Source organism: Salarias fasciatus, chromosome 2, assembly GCF_902148845.1.
Source record: "Salarias fasciatus chromosome 2, fSalaFa1.1, whole genome shotgun sequence".
Taxonomy (NCBI): Eukaryota; Metazoa; Chordata; class Actinopteri; order Blenniiformes; family Blenniidae; genus Salarias; species Salarias fasciatus.
In genome coordinates, this window is record NC_043746.1 from 33,167,768 (window position 1) to 33,186,487 (window position 18,720).

At 49.8% G+C, this 18,720-nt stretch overlaps 1 protein-coding gene and 1 pseudogene across 1 annotated transcript; one reads left to right on the top strand and one right to left on the bottom strand.

The window, feature by feature from the left end:
• Nucleotides 1–10,056: 10,056 nt before the first annotated feature.
• On the top strand, nucleotides 10,057–12,077 carry LOC115397049 (tectonic-3-like). Its single transcript, XM_030103217.1, has 4 exons — nucleotides 10,057–10,187; nucleotides 10,833–10,935; nucleotides 11,415–11,561; nucleotides 11,944–12,077. The coding sequence occupies exons 1-4, from the start codon at nucleotides 10,134–10,136 to the stop codon at nucleotides 12,075–12,077; spliced, it is 438 nt and encodes a 145-aa protein (XP_029959077.1). The 5' UTR covers nucleotides 10,057–10,133.
• Nucleotides 12,078–12,471: 394 nt separating this feature from the next.
• Nucleotides 12,472–13,818, bottom strand: LOC115397058 (RNA polymerase-associated protein RTF1 homolog pseudogene; annotated as a pseudogene).
• Between the last annotated feature and the right edge of the window lie 4,902 nt (nucleotides 13,819–18,720).

An 18,720-nucleotide genomic window follows, 5' to 3' on the forward strand; every position in this document is an offset into this window, starting at 1 on the left:
CTTGAAGGGAGCTTTTCCATGTTGTCCATTCCTGTTTCATGTCACCCGGTAGTGGTGAATCCCAGTTCTCGGCTCGCTTAGAGAGCTCTCTGAGTAGCAGTCTGCCTCGTATGGTGACTGGGGCCAGGAAGCCGAGAGGATCATATAGGCTGTTGATTGTAGACAGAACTCCTCTTCGGGTGTATGGCTTCTCATCATCTGGGGTCTGAAAGGTGAATGTGTCTGTGGCAATGTTCCAAGACACTCCAAGACTTCGCTGCAGAGGGAGATCATCTCTAGAGAGGTCTAAGTCTTTAATTTCTTTGGTGCGATCCTCAGGAGGGAATGCCTCGATAACTGCAGGTCTGTTGGAAGCTATTTTGTGCAGCCGAAGGTTTGACACAGCAAGCATTTTCTGAGTGCGCCCAATGACACTGATGGCTTCTGCTTCTGTGGAGAAGGACTTCAGCCCATCATCAACGTAGAAATCTCGCTCTACATACTGTCTGGCGTTGCTGCCGAACTCTGCTTCTCCTTGCTTGGCTGCTCTTCTGAGGCCGTAGATTGCAACTGCAGGGGATGGGCTGTTACCAAAAACATGCACACGCATTCTGTAGTCTATGATTTCATTGCTTGGATTATTGTTACGGTACCACAAGAAGCGTAGATAATCTCTGTGGTCTTCTCTTACTACGAAGCAGTGAAACATGTGCTGGATATCAGCGGTGACAGCCACAAGTTCCTTTCTAAATCTGAGCAACACACCCAACAAGCTGTTGTTGAGATCGGGCCCTGTGAGTAGAACATCGTTGAGAGAGATTCCCTCAAAGGGAGCACTCGAATCGAAGACCACACGGATTTGTTCGGGCTTTTTAGGATGATAGACTCCAAATGACGGGAGGTACCAGCATTCTTGGCCTTCAGGGATTGGTGGAGCTACCTCAGCGTGTTGGTTGACCAGCAGTTTTCCCATAAACTCCAGGTACTGTGCCTTCATTTTTGGCTGCTTCTCGAGAGTCTGATGGAGTGAAGAAAGGCGGCGGTATGCATAGCCTCTGTTGTTGGGTAGCTGTGGTCTAGGGGACCGGAAAGGCAGAGGTGCAACCCAGTTCTTACTGGTGTCCTGATAGCACTCATCCATCCATCCATCTTCAACCGCTTATCTGGGGCCGGGTCGCGGGGGCAGCAGTCTCAGCAGAGATGCCCAGACTTCCCTGTCCCCAGACACTTCCTCCAGCTCTTCCGGGAGGATCCCAAGGCGTTCCCAGGCCAGCCGAGAGACATAGTCTCTCAAGCGTGTCCTGGGTCTTCCCCGGGGTCTCCTCCCGGTGGGACATGCCCGGAAAACCTCCCCAGGGAGGCGTCCAGGAGGCATCCTGAACAGATGCCCGAGCCACCTCAGCTGGCCCCTCTCGATGTGGAGGAGAAGCGGCTCTACTCCGAGCTCCTCCCTGGTGACTGAGCTCCTCACCCTATCTCTAAGGGAGCGCCCAGCCACCCTACGGAGGAAGCTCATTTCGGCCGCTTGTATCCGGGATCTTGTCCTTTCGGTCATGACCCAAAGCTCATGACCATAGGTGAGGGTGGGAACGTAGATTGACCGGTAAATCGAGAGCTTCGCCTTTCGGCTCAGCTCCCTCTTCACCACAACGGACCGATACAACGACCGCATCACTGCAGACGCTGCACCGATCCGCCTGTCAATCTCACGCTCCATCCGTCCCTCACTCGTGAACAAGACCCCAAGATACTTAAACTCCTCCACCTGGGCTAGGGTCTCTCCACCTACCTGGAGAGGGCAAGCCACCTTGTTCCGGTTGAGGACCATGGCCTCGGATTTGGAGGTGCTGATCCTCATTCCTGTCGCTTCACACTCGGCTGCGAACCGCCCCAGTGCATGCTGTAGGTCCTGGTTCGATGAAGCCAACAGGACAACATCATCTGCAAAAAGCAGAGATGAAATCCTGTGGTCCCCGAACCGGACCCCGTCCGGCCCCTGGCTGCACCTAGAAATTCTGTCCATAAAAATGATGAACAGAACCGGTGACAAAGGGCAGCCCTGCCGGAGTCCAACATGCACCGGGAACAGGTCCGACTTACTGCCGGCAATGCGGACCACACTCCTGCTCCGGTCATACAGAGAACGGACGGCCCCTTAACAGGGGGCCCCGGACTCCGTATTCCCGGAGCACCCCCCACAAGACGCCACGAGGGACGCGGTCGAACGCCTTCTCCAAATCCACAAAACACATGTGGACTGGTTGGGCAAACTCCCACGACCCCTCGAGCACCCTGTGGAGGGTGTAGAGCTGGTCCACTGTTCCACGACCAGGACGAAAACCGCATTGTTCCTCCTGAATCCGAGGTTCGACTATCGGTCGGATCCTCCTCTCCAGTACCCTGGAATAGACTTTCCCGGGGAGGCTGAGTGTGATCCCCCTATAGTTGGAGCACACCCTCCGGTCCCCCTTTTTAAACAGGGGGACCACCACCCCGGTCTGCCAGTCCAGAGGCACCGTCCCCGACTGCCACGCAATGTTGCAGAGACGTGTCAACCAAGACAGTCCCTGCACATCCAGAGACTTGAGGTACTCAGGGCGAATCTCGTCCACCCCCGGTGCCTTGCCACCGAGGAGCTTACCGACCACCTCGGTGACTTCGGCTTGGGTGATGGACGAGTCCACCTCTGAGACCTCAGCCTCTGCTTCCTCCACGGAAGACGTGGCGACGGGATTGAGGAGGTCCTCGAAGTATTCCTTCCACCGTCCTATGATATCCCCAGTTGAGGTCAGCAACTCCCCACCTCCACTGTAAACAGTGTTGGCAGAGACCTGCTTTCCCCTCCTGAGGTGCCGGACAGTTTGCCAGAATTTCTTCGAGGCCGACCGATAGTCTTCCTCCATGGCCTCTCCGAACTCCTCCCAGATCCGAGTGTTTGCCTCCACAACCACTCGGGCTGCGGTTCGCTTGGCCTGCCGGTACCTGTCAGCTGCTTCTGGAGTCCCGTGAGCCAACATGGCTCGGTAGGACTCCTTCTTCAGCTTGACGGCAGCCCTTACTTCCGGTGTCCACCACCGGGTTCGGAGGTTGCCGCCACGACAGGCACCAGAGATCTTACGACCACAGCTCCGGGCAGCTGCTTCGACAATGGAGGTGGAGAACATGGTCCACTCGGACTCAATGTCTCCAACCTCCCTCGGGACATGAGAGAAGCTCTCCCGGAGGTGGGAGTTAAAAACCATGCTGACAGAGGGTTCCACCAGACGTTCCCAACAGACCCTCACAATACGTTTGGGTCTGCCAAGTCTGTCCGGTTTTCTCCTCCGCCAGCGAATCCAACTCACCACCAGGTGGTGATCGGTCGACAGCTCTGCTCCTCTCTTCACCCGAGTGTCCAACACACGAGGCCGAAGGTCAGATGACACGACAACAAAGTCGATCATCGACCTCCGACCTAGGGTGTCCTGGTGCCAAGTGCACTTATGGACACCCCTGTGCTCGAACATGGTGTTTGTTCTGGACAAACTGTGACTAGCACAGAAGTCCAATAACAGAACACCACTCGGGTTCAGATCAGAGAGGCCATGCGATCCAATCACCCCCTTCCAGGTCTCACTGTCGCTGCCCACGTGGGCGTTGAAGTCCCCCAGCAGAACAATGGAGTCCCCAGTCGGGGGCACTGTCCAGCACCCCTCCCAGGGACTCCAAGAAGGCCGGGTACTCTGCACTGCTGTTCGGCCCATAAGCCGAAACAACAGTGAGGCACCTATCCCCGACCCGAAGGCGCAGGGATGCGACCCTCTCGTTCACTGGGGTGAACTCCAACACATGGCGGCGGAGCTGCGGGGCTATAAGCAAACCCACACCAGCCCGCCGCCTCTCACCGCAGGCAACGCCAGAGAAGTGGAGAGTCCAGCCCTTCTCGAGAGGTTGGGTTCCAGAGCCCAGGCTATGTGTGGAGGTGAGCCCGACTATATCTAGCCGGTATCTCTCAACCTCCCTTACAAGCTCAGGCTCCTTCCCCCCCAATGAGGTGACATTCCATGTCCCGAGAGCTAGTCTCTGTGTCTGACGATCGGGTCGCCGGGCACCCTGCCGTCGGCTGCCACCCAATCCACATTGCACCCGGCCCCTACGATTCCCTCGGCGGGTGGTGGGTCCACCAGAGGGTCGGCCCACGTCGCCCCTTTGGGCTGAGCCCGGCCGGGCCCCGATAGCACTCCTCTCCCATTAATTGAAGGAATCTCAAATCCTCCATTGATGGTGCAAGTTGGTGGTCATTTGCTGACTGATGGAAGACTGAATGACCCAAACTCTCTCCAGCATCTGTCAACAAGCGATGCGTGATGAGGTTCTTGCTGGCGGGAGGACAGGTGAAGTTCTCTTTTACTTGAACCTTGCTGGTGCACGGGTCTAAATAAGTTGGACGTCCATTTTCAAGAATGGAGGTCTTGAAGGCATTGACTTGAGATGGCCTGTGTGCACCCCCGAGACACACATCACCAACGATGACCCACCCTAAGTCAAGCCTTTGAGCAAAGGGGGCATCGTGTGGACCATTAATCTGCTCCCGTACCTTATGCACTCGCAGTATATCTCTCCCCAACAGGAGAAGAATGCCGGCCTCTGGATCGAGGGGTGGGATCTGTCCAGCAATGCGTTTCAGGTGACTGTGGTGAAGAGCTGCATTTGAGGTTGGGATCTCAGTGCGGTTTTTTGGAACTTGATTGCATTCCAGAAGTTTTGGAAGTGGAAGACTGATCTTCTCATCCACTGACTCGATCATGAACCCGCAGGCTCTTCTGCCAGCCGTCTGCTTCAGTCCCGCACACGTCTTCAGAGTGTAAGGTTGAGAATCTCCTGTGATGTTGAAGAGCTTGAAGAATTCGGACCGAGCCAAGGACCTATTGCTTTGGTCGTCTAGTATGGCATACATCCGTTTCAATTCTTCACGATGTCCATTGGGATATTTTTGAGCATGCTCTTTTGCTCACTCCATCTCCACATACTTTGGTGCACTTGGACGTAACCTTGTCATCATCAGGTTCGTCAGACTCCCCGCCATGCTCTGAGATGGGAGGATCTGACCTTGTCTTCGAAGGAGGTGGACCTGGGTGGAGTGCTGAAACATGGTGGGTGCTTTCACATTCTTTGCAATGTATTTCAGCTTGGCAGTCCTTGGCAAGGTGACTTGTGGAGGAGCAGCACCGGAAACATATAGAACGCTCCTTCAAAAACTGTTTGCGGTCTTCGTAACTTTTTTCTCTAAATGCCCTGCACTTCTTTAGAGGATGTGGCTTGTCATGGATAGGGCAATGTTTAGTGAGGCACACATATTTTTCCGGATCTCCTTTTCCTTTATTCTGAGCAGATCCAATTTGGGTCTTGTGGACTGCTACAGGTGTCCAAACAGCTTTTCCTTGCTTCTCTCTTTTTGCGGGCGCTGATTGGGAGAACGTGGTGTTGAAGCTGGGGTCCGTTCTTATCCTAGCCTCCATGCAGACAAAGTCTACAAAGACACAAAAGGGTGGAAATGCAACCTTGTGTTCAAACTTATATTTTGACCCCACCGATGGCCATTTCTCCTGGATGCCAAATGGGAGTTTCTCTGTGATGGGGCAGACACCTCTGGAAGTGTCTAGGTACGAAAGTCCAGGTAGGTTACCATCCAGTTTTGCAGCCTCCACCTCCATTAACAAGTCCGCCAGCTCTGTGACCTTATGAGGGTCTTTGTATGACACCTTCGGAAAATTCTCTAATCTAGTGAAGAGACTTTGTTTGATGGCCTCAGGTGAGCCATAGGTTACCTCAAGCCTTTCCCATACCATCTTTAGGCCTCTCGATGGATCTTTTATATTAACAGTCTTTAACCGGCGTGCATGCTCAGAAGATTGTTTCCCAAGCCAGTTAATGAGTAAATCCAGTTCTTCTCCCGGCGAGATGTCTAGTCCAGCAATGGCACTCTGGAAGGACGATTTCCATCCCCAATAGCTTTCTGGTTTGTCGTTGAAGACACTTAACCCGGTTGTCAGCAGCTGGGAACGGGCCATATATTTAGCGAGCTCGAGAGTGGTGGCTTGGGTGGGCACAAGAGGACTGTTGTGGGATTGGCAGGTGGTGGACGGCAGCCCATGAGGTTCCTGTTGGCAGTCTCCATGCTGGTGAGGCTGCTGAGGTTGTTGAAGACATGGCCTTGGGGCTTCAAACTGGGAACCGTTTCTCACATACTGGATACCATACTGCAGCTGTTGTGGAGTGGCTGGCTGCAGAAGGAGGTATCCACCTGGGGTCTGGCATTGTTGACTGTACTGACCAGCATCAGGAATGACAGGTGGTTCAACGGTGACTGGAAGTGGTGTGAAAGTCATGGTTTTGTAATCCTGGGGCGGGGTGGATGGCTGGTGGACAGATTTGACACTGGCTTGGTCTTTCACGTAGTCTGCTGTGCGCTGAAGTCTTTGTTGGAGAGGGACAGGTGAAGAACTTTTCTGTGACTCACAATCTGCTTCCAATAAGCCTGCCTCTAGTATATCAGCCTCAGCTTGAGCAGCATTCATTTCTTTTTCCTCCTGCATTGCTTCGAGAGTGGCTTGAAGGCGAGTAGCTTCAACATTTAGGGTGGCTTGAGCAACTTTCAGTTCAATTTCTTTACTTGCAAAGGCAGCCCTGGCTTGAGCAGCTTGTGCTTTAGCTCTTGCTTGTAGGGCCACCAGGCTGGCGCTGGAGACTGAAATTAGCTTTGATCTGCCTGATCTTGATGACTTGGACTGTCTATCATCATGTTGTGATGCATCCCCACGATGGCTTGATGACATGATGATATTAGATGTAGGAGAAGACACTTGGCTTGCGTTGGAGCAGAGACAGCAAGGAGGCTGTGATGGCTGGCAACGTGCTGTGTGTAGAATCCTTACAGGCTCTTCTTTCTTCACAGCTTATTGTATAGCTGTCTTTTCACTGTATTGGTCTCACCACCTGATAGGTTACCCAGTCAGTTAAACACAGGGCTCAATAACACCAGGGAAGCCGGGGCTTGTATTGATGATTTACTGAACCTCAGTGTGAAACTGTAACAAATAAAGGCACATATACAATACATCAGGCGAGTACATACTTTGTAAATACAGTAAATAATAAGTTTTTTCTCATTTACAGTTAATCATGACAGGTAAGTAATTATGAAGTACAGATATGCATAAAAATACACAGCCACAGACAGTCTTCACAACATCTGACTTAGTGAACAACTTAATAACTAAACAATTTAATAACTATCAGTTAAACTTCACAAATAATGTATTCTCAATATTAATATAAACCTTCCGAACATATATACTTACAAACCATGAAGGTCGACAGAGAAAGGAAAAACACAAAAACGCTTCCTCCCCAGCATAGCTGTCAAATTGGTCTCCTAGTTACCGTCACTTCCGCTCTCAACGACGTACTGGAGTGACGTAATGCTGGGACCAAAGAAGCGGCCCCACCGCCCAACTGCCAGCAGGGGGCGCCAAACAATATACAGAGAACACAATGAAATCATAAGCAGCGGTCCATATGGGGTCCATAACAACATTTGTAATAGGGCTGTCGCGGTAAACCGGTATTGACGATAATCGTGGTATTAAAAAAATGAAATTTCAATATCGTCTTCAAAATGCGCACATGATAATATCGTAAAGAGGATCCAGTGCCGCTTGAAACGTGTTGAAGTGTATTTTCAAAATCCGCTCCTGTTCTTCCGCCCTGCTTCGTCTCCCTCCTGCAGCTCCCCAGCCTCTCCCCCTCCCCTCACATGTAAACACAGCAGCAGCGGTAGCGGCACGGCTCCTAGCTAGCGTGGCTCCCAGTTAGCGAGCGTCACGAGTAAAATAAACATGTCGGCGGTGGCCGACCGCGACAGCGAGACGCTCTATCCAACCCAAAAAAAGTGTGTTTAGCAACACTGACTGCACGTTGATGCAAGCCGGGTAGTAGTGGGGCCCCATTCGGTAGGTTCCAGACGTGTCATTGTAATGTGTCCGGGGGGTTTCAAGTTGTGTCGCTGATATCCGCCGTCTTCTCCGCCGGCCCGCTTCGAGCAACTAACCGGTGAGCACTCGGAAAGGGCCCCATGCGGGGGATTTTCGACACGTTGTCGTTGCAGCGTCTAGCGTAGCGCCTTAAATTTGTCATTGAAATTGACTGATGTCAGCCGTTCCTCGGGCCCCCTTCAGCTCGGGGCCCCAGCCAGTAGCGGCGCCTCTGGCTGGAGAGAAGCAGCTGCTGCTCATTCCGCCTCGGATTTAAACAAACTAACAAACAAACAAACAACAATTCTCGGCAGTGTGGTGGTGGTACAGGATTTCACCCCAACAGGGCCCGTGGGTTTTCATGACCCACCAACCCCGACGTAAATGACGCCTCTGCTGTGGATCCTCTGTTAGTCAGTTCATCAGGTTTTAATTAGTTGAGAGTAACTACACTTTTGGTATGCAGTTGTACAGTTACTGTTCTCATATTGTTTCAACACCTCATTTGACAGGTATTCTGAATGTAATTCATCTGGGAAAAGAGAGAAAACAAACAAAAATAAAATTAAAGATGAATCTGAATGCTTGTACCATTATTAGTTAAATTTTTGCTGATATCGTGATAATATCGTTACCGTGATATTTTTTGCCCATGATAATCGTGAAGAGAAAATTTGATATCGTGACAGCCCTAATTTGTAATTATATTTAATAGATGCAGAAATATAGATGATCACATAGTCCGATAAAGAACTGGACATAGTGATTTATAAACAACTGAATATCTATATTTGAATATATATTTTCAAAAAACAATAAGAAATGTGAAAGGCTGTGGTAAAGGAGTGCTAAAGCAGGAAGCATGTGTCACATAATATTTCAACTGCTCAGCTGTGAAAAACCTGCAAACTCGGAAGATTGAAAAATCCAGATTACAACCCATTAAGACACCCTGAGAAAGTAGCTGCTGAACTTCGGCTGGTTGTGATTAGTGTGTGTGTGTGTGTGTGTGTGTGTGTGTGTGTGTGTGTGTGTGTGTGTGTGTGGTGTGTGTGTGTGTGTGTGTGTGTGTGTGTGTGTGTGTGTGTGTGTGTGTGTGTGTGTGTGTGTGTGTGTGTGTGTGTGTGTGTGTGTGTGTGTCAGTGGACAGGTACTGCCCCTGCGACGCTCTCGGGGATGTGTGTGACATTAACTGCTGCTGTGACAGAGACTGCAGCAGTGAGGACGTGTCTCTGTTCAGCAGCTGCTCGGTCCAGACCGTCAGGTCAGTGAACGTCTCAGCTCCAGGCAGGCTGGGAGGCGTACCTTAAGGTGTGCAAATGAAGGCGAGCAGCCGCTGTGGTGCATCTTATTGGGTATCTTGATTAAATCTCAAAGTGACTGGAGGAAAAAACACACTGAGTAATGAAATTGTATTGTTAATACATTCTCTGTGAGTTTCTCCTGTTTAATGTAGAGTAGAAAGTTACTTTATTGATCCCTGACTGGGGAATTCAGGGTTACAGCAGCCTCAGAAAAAAAACAAAATAAATATGAAATATCAAATCAGACCGTCCCAGATCATGAGTAACTGCTGGTTTGACTACATTAAGTGTTAGTTGGATGTACAGACTGAAGGAATACGTCTCATGATGGGACTGGCTCTGAAGAGGTGTTCACTGTGTGTTTAGAAATCTCAGGAAATGGAGAAAGGAGGAAGAGGTCAGAGTCACTGCTGTCATGATGGAATAGTGTCTCATCATCCACATACGTGCATCTCAGCAGTCGGTCTTCTGGTTTATTGAGTGTTGGTTTGTCTGACTGGACATGCGGTCTGAGCGGCTGTCCTCCCTTTGCAGCGGCAGCCGGCAGCTGTGCAGCCGAGACGTGGCGTCCTACTCCCTGAGGAGCACCGAGGAGGGATACTCCGAGCTGCAGGCGTCCGTCCGACAGCAGAGCAGCAGTGACGCTCTGTGTGTCCAGTTGCAGAACCGTGAGTGTCTCAGAAAGGCAGTGCGTCGAAACCGGGACGACGAGTCCGATGAGAGGGATGTAAAGCTGCTGCGTGTCTCGTCCTCAGGCTTCGACGGGTTGTCCCACTCCTCGCCGGCTATTCCCACCGACAGAAGCTTTGAGGGGCTCTTCCAGCAGTTCACCAGCTTCATGTTTGGCTCAGAGAGCAGCGATCAGGAGTCCCAGGCTTCCCCGGGATACCAGGCCAGTCACCTGCTCACCTCGTCCTCCTGCAGGCTCCGAGGTGGACGCCACTCCTCCTGTCAGTGTTACCTCTGCTGATCACAGATCAGCAGTGTCGATCAGATGGGGCCATTGATGAGTTTTATCATAGGAAGTAATGGACGTTTCTTGAACTGTCCGTGTCCAGACATCTTCTCTCCAGTCCCTCATGTTCCTCACTCCCACAGCTCGTCCAGGTTCCTCCCTGCTGTGGACACTTCTCTCTGCTCTGAAGCAGCTTCCTGCGTCAGACAGTGACATCTAGTGGCCACAGAGGGTGTATCTAACGAACTAACGAACTCATAACTAGTGATTAGTTAGTTAGCAGAAGCTGACCAGCCAGCCAGACAACTAAACAGTGCAATTTAAGGTATGCAAAGTAGTTTTTAGTGTAGAAAAATAAAATCATTATAAAGTGTTTTATTGAGTGCAGAATACATTTACTACAAGGTGGAAACATTCCCAGAAGCACCAGAGTTGACAGTGTTGAGTGTGTGTTGAGTGTGTGTTGACAGTGCTGAGTGTGTGTTGAGTGTGTGCTGAGTGTGTGTTGACAGTGCTGAGTGTGTGTTGAGTGTGTGTTGACAGTGCTGAGTGTGTGTTGACAGTGCTGAGTGTGTGTTCCAGCTGGGGGACGTGATGCTGACAGCAGGCCAGAGTGGACAGACGGGTGTGTTTCTCCTGCCGGCTCCTGGTCTCACTGCTCACTGTGTGGACAGCAGTCCTGCAGGTAATGGGGGTCCAGGGTCCAGGGTCCAGGGTTCTCTTCCTGTTCCGTGGAGGACAGTTGTTTGTTTTAAACGGTTTAAGCTGTGTTCGGCTTTGCTTTGTTCTGCGTTTCCAGCTGTGAAGCAGATCATGCAGTGAAGCCGGCCAGCCTGGTTCATTCGTCCTCAGTCCTTTGGATCCAGCTGTTATTAAAGTTCTGTCCTCGCCGCTGGGACTCGCCTCTGGCTGTCAGCCATCCTTGCTTTGTATTTAACATGCTTTATGGCAGCCGCTGTGGCGTGACTTCCTGTTTTATTAGAAAGTGCTCCGGCTGCTCAGACACCTGCAGGCCGTCCAGACCTGGTCCAAAGTGCAGCTCATATAAAAGAGAAGCCAGACTGAGTGACGGCCTCAGAGCCGCTCACACATCCAGGACTCCTAAAGGTAAAGTGAAGCGGAGCGGCTGGTCGTGACTGTTGTTGTTGTTGTTTGTGTCCACAGCGTTCCTGAAGGACCAGAGCAGCGTCTGCTCCCGGCGGCTGGTCCTGGATCAGGACTGCGGCTCTCTGCCTGCTCTCAGCATGGACGCCTACACCAGCATCCGGCTGCTGGCTGTGAGTCCCGCGCTCAGGACCAGATGCTCTCTCAGTTTGATAACTTTAACCCGCAGCAACACACTCAATCATTCAGCTGCACAGAAGTACAAGGAATTCACTGAAAACTATTGTTTGGAATAAAAATAACATGAAATCATTAAATCTGCATGGTATGATGTTAGAAAACAGAACGACATGGAAATCATTCCAGCTTCAAGTTCAAAACAAGATGTGAAATGTTGAAACTTTAGACTTTTATTGTATTTGAAGCGTCGTCATCAATGTTTTGATGAAATCAGTCAGGAAAATAACAGCTCTGAGACTGGTTGGATACTTCACAGACAGATGTGTAAACGACAGAAGACTGAGTGTCTGTGCTTCCTGCTGTCAGGTTGTTCCTCTGGAGGTGTCGTCAGTCGTCCTGCGGTCTACAGACAACACCGAGACGGAGCTGAAGCTCAGCGCAGGACAGACCGTCAGGCCCTCTCTGACTGAGCCCACGCTCTGCGCTAATGTGGTGCTGAAGGTAACGCAGACCCCACAGACCCCTGATCACATGACGCCCTGATCACATGACGCAGCCCCCACAGACCCCCTGATCACATGACGCCCTGATCACATGACGCAGACCCCCTGATCACATGACGCAGACCCCACAGACCCCTGATCACATGACGCAGACCCCACAGACCCCTGATCACATGACGCCCTGATCACATGACGCAGACCCCACAGACCCCTGATCACATGACGCGGACCCCCTGATCACATGACGCCCTGATCACATGACGCAGACCCCACAGACCCCTGATCACATGACGCCCTGAACATGTATGAACCTCCCAGAGTGACGGGTGGAGGTCAGATGTCTCCTGATAGATGGGTGTAGTTTTGTGTGTCGGACCGAGCAGAGCGAGCAGAATAAAGTCACAACTCATTTCCATATGATTCCGCTGGCCGCATCACATCAGCCCCCGCCTCTTCTTGTAGTCCTCCAGGCTGAAGGACCTGCGGGGGGCGCCGCCGCTCACAGGCAGTGGGTTGGAGCTCACAGGCAGCGACTGTGCTCCTGCTGTGGGAACTTGTAGATCGATGCTGAGATCAAAATCATGAGCTTGAAGCCAGTCTTCTGAGAGCTGAGTGGCTGGCGTCTTCTCCTCTGCGTTGGAAGGATCTGCTGCTGCCGAATTGCTCCGGTACTTCTGGTCGAGCTGAGCGAGGATCGCTCCTCGGGCCAACGGATCTCTGGTGTTTGACATCAGGGTGGGCTGGCACTTCCTCCGCGCGAAAGGATTGTATCCTTCAGCCACCAGGGCTTTCTGAGACGCAGTAAGATTCCAGCTTCTGTTCCTCTGGTTGATGGAGCTGATGTAGGAGATGCTCTGAGTCCGTTTTCTGTCCAGAGCAGCTGCCCTGTCCTCCAGCTCCTCCAGCTCCTTCTGGATGGCCTTCACTCGACCACCATCTCTTCGCTCCTCTGCCACGGCCTTGTCTTTGAGCAGCTGCGTCTTCTTCATGGCGTAATTTGGGGGACCTTTTCGGAACTTGTCTTTTTCTCTGACGATGTCGTCAATGTCTTTGTCGTTAAGCTGGTAGTTGATGGCGTCTTGGATGGACTGCTCCTTCTTGGAGATTTCATCTAGTGTTGGCACCTGCAGGCCAGCACCTGCCATGGCTTCTTTCCACTTTGTGAATTCACCTCCTGTGAACTCCTGATTTGAAACAAACTCCAGCCTGAACACCCGAGCGTCGCCACCGTGCCGTAGGAGTAATCCCTTGTTTGTTCGCGTCGATCCAAGCTGGTAAACCTTCTCCGTTTCTACCACGTCCACAACTTCAGCAACCCTATAAACTGGTGGACTGCTGCTGTTCCCGACCGCTATCCTGACGAAGCAGCCGGTCACGGTGCGAGAGAAGAAAGGCATGTGGCACCAGCGCTCCAGCTTGTGTCTGGACAGGCGGATCTTGTTGAGCTCATCCGGTAGAGAAACAGGCTGAGACTTTGGAGGAGTTTCCTCTTCTTTGTCACTGTCGCACAACGAGCTGTGATCGCTCTGGACCGATGACTTGCTAACCTGCAGAGGCCGACGTTTGGCCCGCAGCCAGACTGTCCTTGACTGTTCTTGGTTGCTCTTGGTCTTCTTCGATCCGTTCGCTGAGCCTGTGGGTGCTGCTGCTCGGCTGACCGGCTCTTTCTGCTCACCAGAGTCAACTCTCTTCCTCTTTGCCGGAGGCATCGACTCGCTGGCTCTGTCTTCAGAGTCGGAGTCGATACTGACTCCACCTTTCCGCTTCTTTCCATTGTCCATGGGTCGCTTAGCTAACCATGGTGGCAGCTCTTGTGGCGGCTGATGGAGGCTTGTTCCTCCTGCTAGCAAGCTACTTGGCTCTGCACTCATGTCTGCAAAAGAAAGAAATACCAGTGAGTTTGAACATAGGAAGATCTGCCAACATTTGTCTCTGGTTTCTAAAACCTCTGCAGGTAATTTGATTAAAGCTCAGTAAACTCAAAGCTCTAAAGAAAAGATGGACTCTTACTGAAACTGCGTCCGTTGTTTCTCTCCGCTCTGTCTGTCTCGTCATGTCCGTGTCTCTCGTCCGCGCTGCTCAAAAATCGAATGTCAAACCTGTGACTTGAGCTGGCCTGTCTGAACTGATGACATCACTCTCTTGTGATGACATCACACAGTCCCAGTGGAACACACTTGTTGTCATGGAGACGGCTCCCGGGTGCAGAGCTCAGTCTGTGTGTAGAACGAGGTTCTAAACTGTGCGTTAAGAAGGAACTTCAGAAAGTGTGTCAGATCAAACAAATGGAGAATGACTGGACTGACTGGAGCGTTTCTCTGGGAAAAGAGAAAGAGTGTCCGATCACTCCACAGGGAGTGATCGGACACTACGTTTTGGGTTCCAGCGTTCTCTAGCCACGATTCAGGCCTGCAAGTTTTTTTTTTTTTTTAATTAATTAACGAATTTAAAAAGGGGGTGCCGGCTTTATTTTGGTAAAATATTTGAAGACTGTGAAACTGAGACACTGATTGTGTGAAATATTGTATTTGCTGAAGAAAAAGATTGCTTTTTGAACTGTTGTTTACCTTTGTGTTAACTTTCCCACTACAAGGGTACTCATAGCACCTGTTTTAACATAGTCTGTTTTTGTTTACAATTATTTTATTTCATTAAATTGGAAATTTGCTATTTTGATTAAAAGGTTTCTGTTGTGTTTCAAAGAAAAAGTCCCATTCATCCAGTTAATTGTATTGTCCTTAGTAACTGCTTTGGTCCCAGTTTTAAGTTAAAGGCGTTTTATTGACTTAATGATCTCATCCAAAATATCACACCATATATGAGAGTTTAACAGAAATGAACCAAGGGCCCTTTCTCAAGAAGTAGGATTGGAGGGGCTTCACAGTTATTGATCCTTCCTGACCTCTCATCATCACGGCAAAAAAGAGGAACACCTGTCAGCAGGTTGAAACAAACCACTAAATATGATTTAGTCAAGACATGATGGGAAAACCCAACTAAAGGAGGAATTGTGCCTGGGATCAGGTAACCACCACGGTTCATTTAAAAGACATCTTGTGGTGCAAATAGGAAAATAAATAAATAAAGAACATCAATAAAAGCCAAGCGGTCTCTGGTCCTCCTCCTGCTCCATCCATGAGGGGCGGCTGATGATATGAATCCACATCGACACATGAACTCTGTCACCAGATGTGTTTGGAAGCTTCAGACCTCGCCGGCTGCTTCTCCTGAGCTCTGTCCTGTGCAGCTTGATGCCGTTTCCAGCCGCTTTAACAGCAGACGGAGCTTCCTCTGCTCCCCGGAGGACACAGCGTCTGCAGGAAACAGGACGGGATTCTCAGGACCTCGGACCAGGGTTTGGAAAACCTCTCAATTCATGGATCTGCTGATGGCAGGGAGCTTTTAGCTACAAGCGAGGCGTCGTCGCTGTTTGAACACTGACAGCCAGACACGGTCCGGTGTCTGGGAGCCGCAGGCTGGACCACATCAAGTCCAGAGTCAGGACCAGGAGCAGGACCAGGACCAGGACCAGAACCAGGAGCCGAACCAAGTTCTCATTTCATCTGGTTTTTTTTTCTTAATTTAGCAGGTGTTTTCCTATTTTACCAGCTTTCTTTTACTGTTATCAGCTGTTTAATCCAGATAGCCATGAGTCTAACCCACCACAAGACAACAAGGTGACCGAGTCCACATGCAGAATATGAGGAGTGTTAAAGATCAGCCTGATCATGACCTTTGACATTACTGTAGCAGGCATAGCCTATAAGAGGGCCAGTCAGAAATGTGATGGAGCATCGTATGCTCACATCAAGTTCCAGCATTTTCCCCCTGTGCTTATAGTAACAGTGTTTTCTTCATTAAACTGGGTTGTTAGCTCTGTGTCCATCCCGAGCCTAGAGAAGTGGACTGCACTGAGTCAGGCTCTGCCTTCAGACCTGTCCAGCTGGGTGTCCCTCCTGAAGACTACGCTCCTGCTGGTATTGCCCTGAAGGTCACTGAGGCATGAAAACCCCCTCACCACAATAAGGTGGCAATCCCTCAAGGGGGAAACTGAGAAATAAAAATAAAATATCCTTCATGTAGATTTTATCAACCACCAATATATCTGAACTGGATGGCCTCATTCTCAAATAAATTTTAATATAAAGTCAGACTTCACACACTATAATCAATATTTACAAAACTGAAAGGTAGTCTTATTAATAAAAAAATTCTCAGTCTAATTTAGAAAACACAACTGATATTCAACAGAACATTTCATGTTTTCTTTCTTTTTCTTTTCTGGCTTTTCTTTGTTAGCAACCGAACAGTTCAAAAATGGCATTTGCTGGTTTGAAGACACCAAGCTCCTGCTGCAGAAACTTTCCTCTCAAAGAAGCGATGCCTCTTAATTGGACATAAAGGCCTGATGCCTCGGTGCACAGGTCGACTGCAGCATCACCGTCCTCTGTCATCTCAGGCAGGATTCTGGCTTGTCCATCGGATTTCAAGCAGCCTTTTCAGATTTGGTGCACCATATTTCTTGGACACATGGTGGTGCTGAAAAAACTTGTAGAGTGAACTTGAGAGGCCAAAACAACTTTTTGCACATGGTTCACTCTGCATGGCATCACAACTGCTCGGTGCAGTTGGTGGTTGTAGCAGTGGATGTATGGGATATATCTAGGAAGCTTCTTTTGGAGCAGAGCTTGTACACCACCTCTTACCCCAGTCACCACAGAAGCCCCATCATAACACTGGCTAAGTATGCTGTCAGCCCTGTAGCAGCATCAGGAAGGAGGGTCAATATCTCAGAGGTGATGTACCGTGGACGGTCAGTGAGGTAGTCCACGGTCCAGGCAGCTGGTCACCTGGGCTGGAGACGTGTGAAGAGGGGGAGGAGGGAGGGGGGCAGAGGGGGTGGGGAGAGAATCAAATCTGTTAAAGTAACAGTTTAATTCATCCGCCCAGCGCTGGTCTCCATCGCTGCCCCTCCGACACTCTGCCCAAGTCCAGAGACGTTCTTCAGCCCTCTCCAGTTCTGTAGAGTGATAACGTTCCTTCAGTCTACGGACTACTGGAGAGCAGCAGCAGAGACACGGTGATGAGAGGAGCCGCCGGCCAGCACCGAAACTGAAGAATGATGAAGCCCCACCTTCATTTACCACCAGCAGATCCCTTCCAGACGCCCAGCCAGTCCCAGACATCCTGAGACCAAGACAAGACCAAGACCGAGGCCAAGACCACAAAGAATTGGTCTCGAGAGCAAGACCAGTCTGGAGAACTACAAGTCCAGTTCAGAGTGAATGAAACAAAACCATGAGGCATAATGTGACTGGCCAGAACATTATGACCACAATGACATTACCAGGTCTTTGAGCCCTGACTGTCCTGACACACTGAATGCCACGACACCCCCGAAGTTGTGCCGTGGCATCTGGCACCAGATCTCAGACTTGACTGATTTACCATTCTCCAGACAATAAAAGAACAGCACTATAAGTACCTCAAATACAGAAAGACATCACCTGTTCTTTACCTCTCAAGCCTTCCTCTCTCAACCAACAGTTCATATTTTCACCTGAGAGTGTGTGTGTGTGTGTGTGTGTGTGTGTGTGTGTGTGTGTGTGTGTGTGTGTGTGTGTGTGTGTGTGTGTGTGTGTGTGTGTGTGTGTGTGTGTGTGTGTGTGTGTGTGTGTGTGTGTGTGTGTGTGTGTAATCCAGAGTCAACTGAACAAACTCTGTCTTCACTTCATAATGAGGCTGTACAAAAGGTTAAATTGAAGGAAAGATAACTGATAAGGACGAACAAGAGAACCTAAAAACTGACTAAGGAGAATAAAACAACCCACAGAAAGGCTCTCAAGAAAGGCGTGAATAAATTAGGATAAATATGACTATATTTGTCAAGAAAAATAACATTTTTTTGAAGAAAATTCATTTTGTCTGGTTGAGGAATACCTGCAGGTGTGGATGTAGTGAGTGTAACTGGCCAGCAGGGGGCGATAGAGGCACTCCATGGTGTTTAGCATGGGGGAACAGGGATTTCAGGGTGTAACTGCATTGCATTTGCAGTTCATCATTGATGACGTTTCTCTTTGATTAAATTTCGGTTCCTCCCTCTACTGGCAGAGAGCGTATTTACAGCGGAACTAACCGTCCGCCAAGGTTTCAAGTAGGACCGCATTAAGTGATGCACGGACAAACGCGGAGGGAGAAATAAGCTCCAGAAGTCTGTAAAAACAGCTGAAACACACAGCTTACCTCTCTTGTAGGGTGATGCAGCCAATGAGGTGTGTAAATTTCCGTTTTACGTGGTGTTTGTGTTGATCATTATAGCGATGGCAGTATAATATGCTTGGCAGCTGGGTGCTGGTGTGTCTCATGTTTCTCATGTGCAGGCTTGGGTGAATGTTTGTGTTGCAATGTAGGTTTCATGTGCATGTCTGATGTTGTAAATATGGGTTGTGTGAGGGTTTTGTGATTGCAGTTAAAGGATTTAAGACCACATGCTGTAAATGAAAAGGTTGAAGTTTTAATAGAGAAAGACAAACAATTTACTATATAAATAACAATGCCTTTCAGGAAACATTTTACTGTGCACAAGGATTATAGTGTCTTATGTTGAAGGGTTAAGGTTATTTGTTTTGTGCAATGTGTATATTTGCTAACTGCATAAGTTTCTGTTTATTAATATGTGTGTT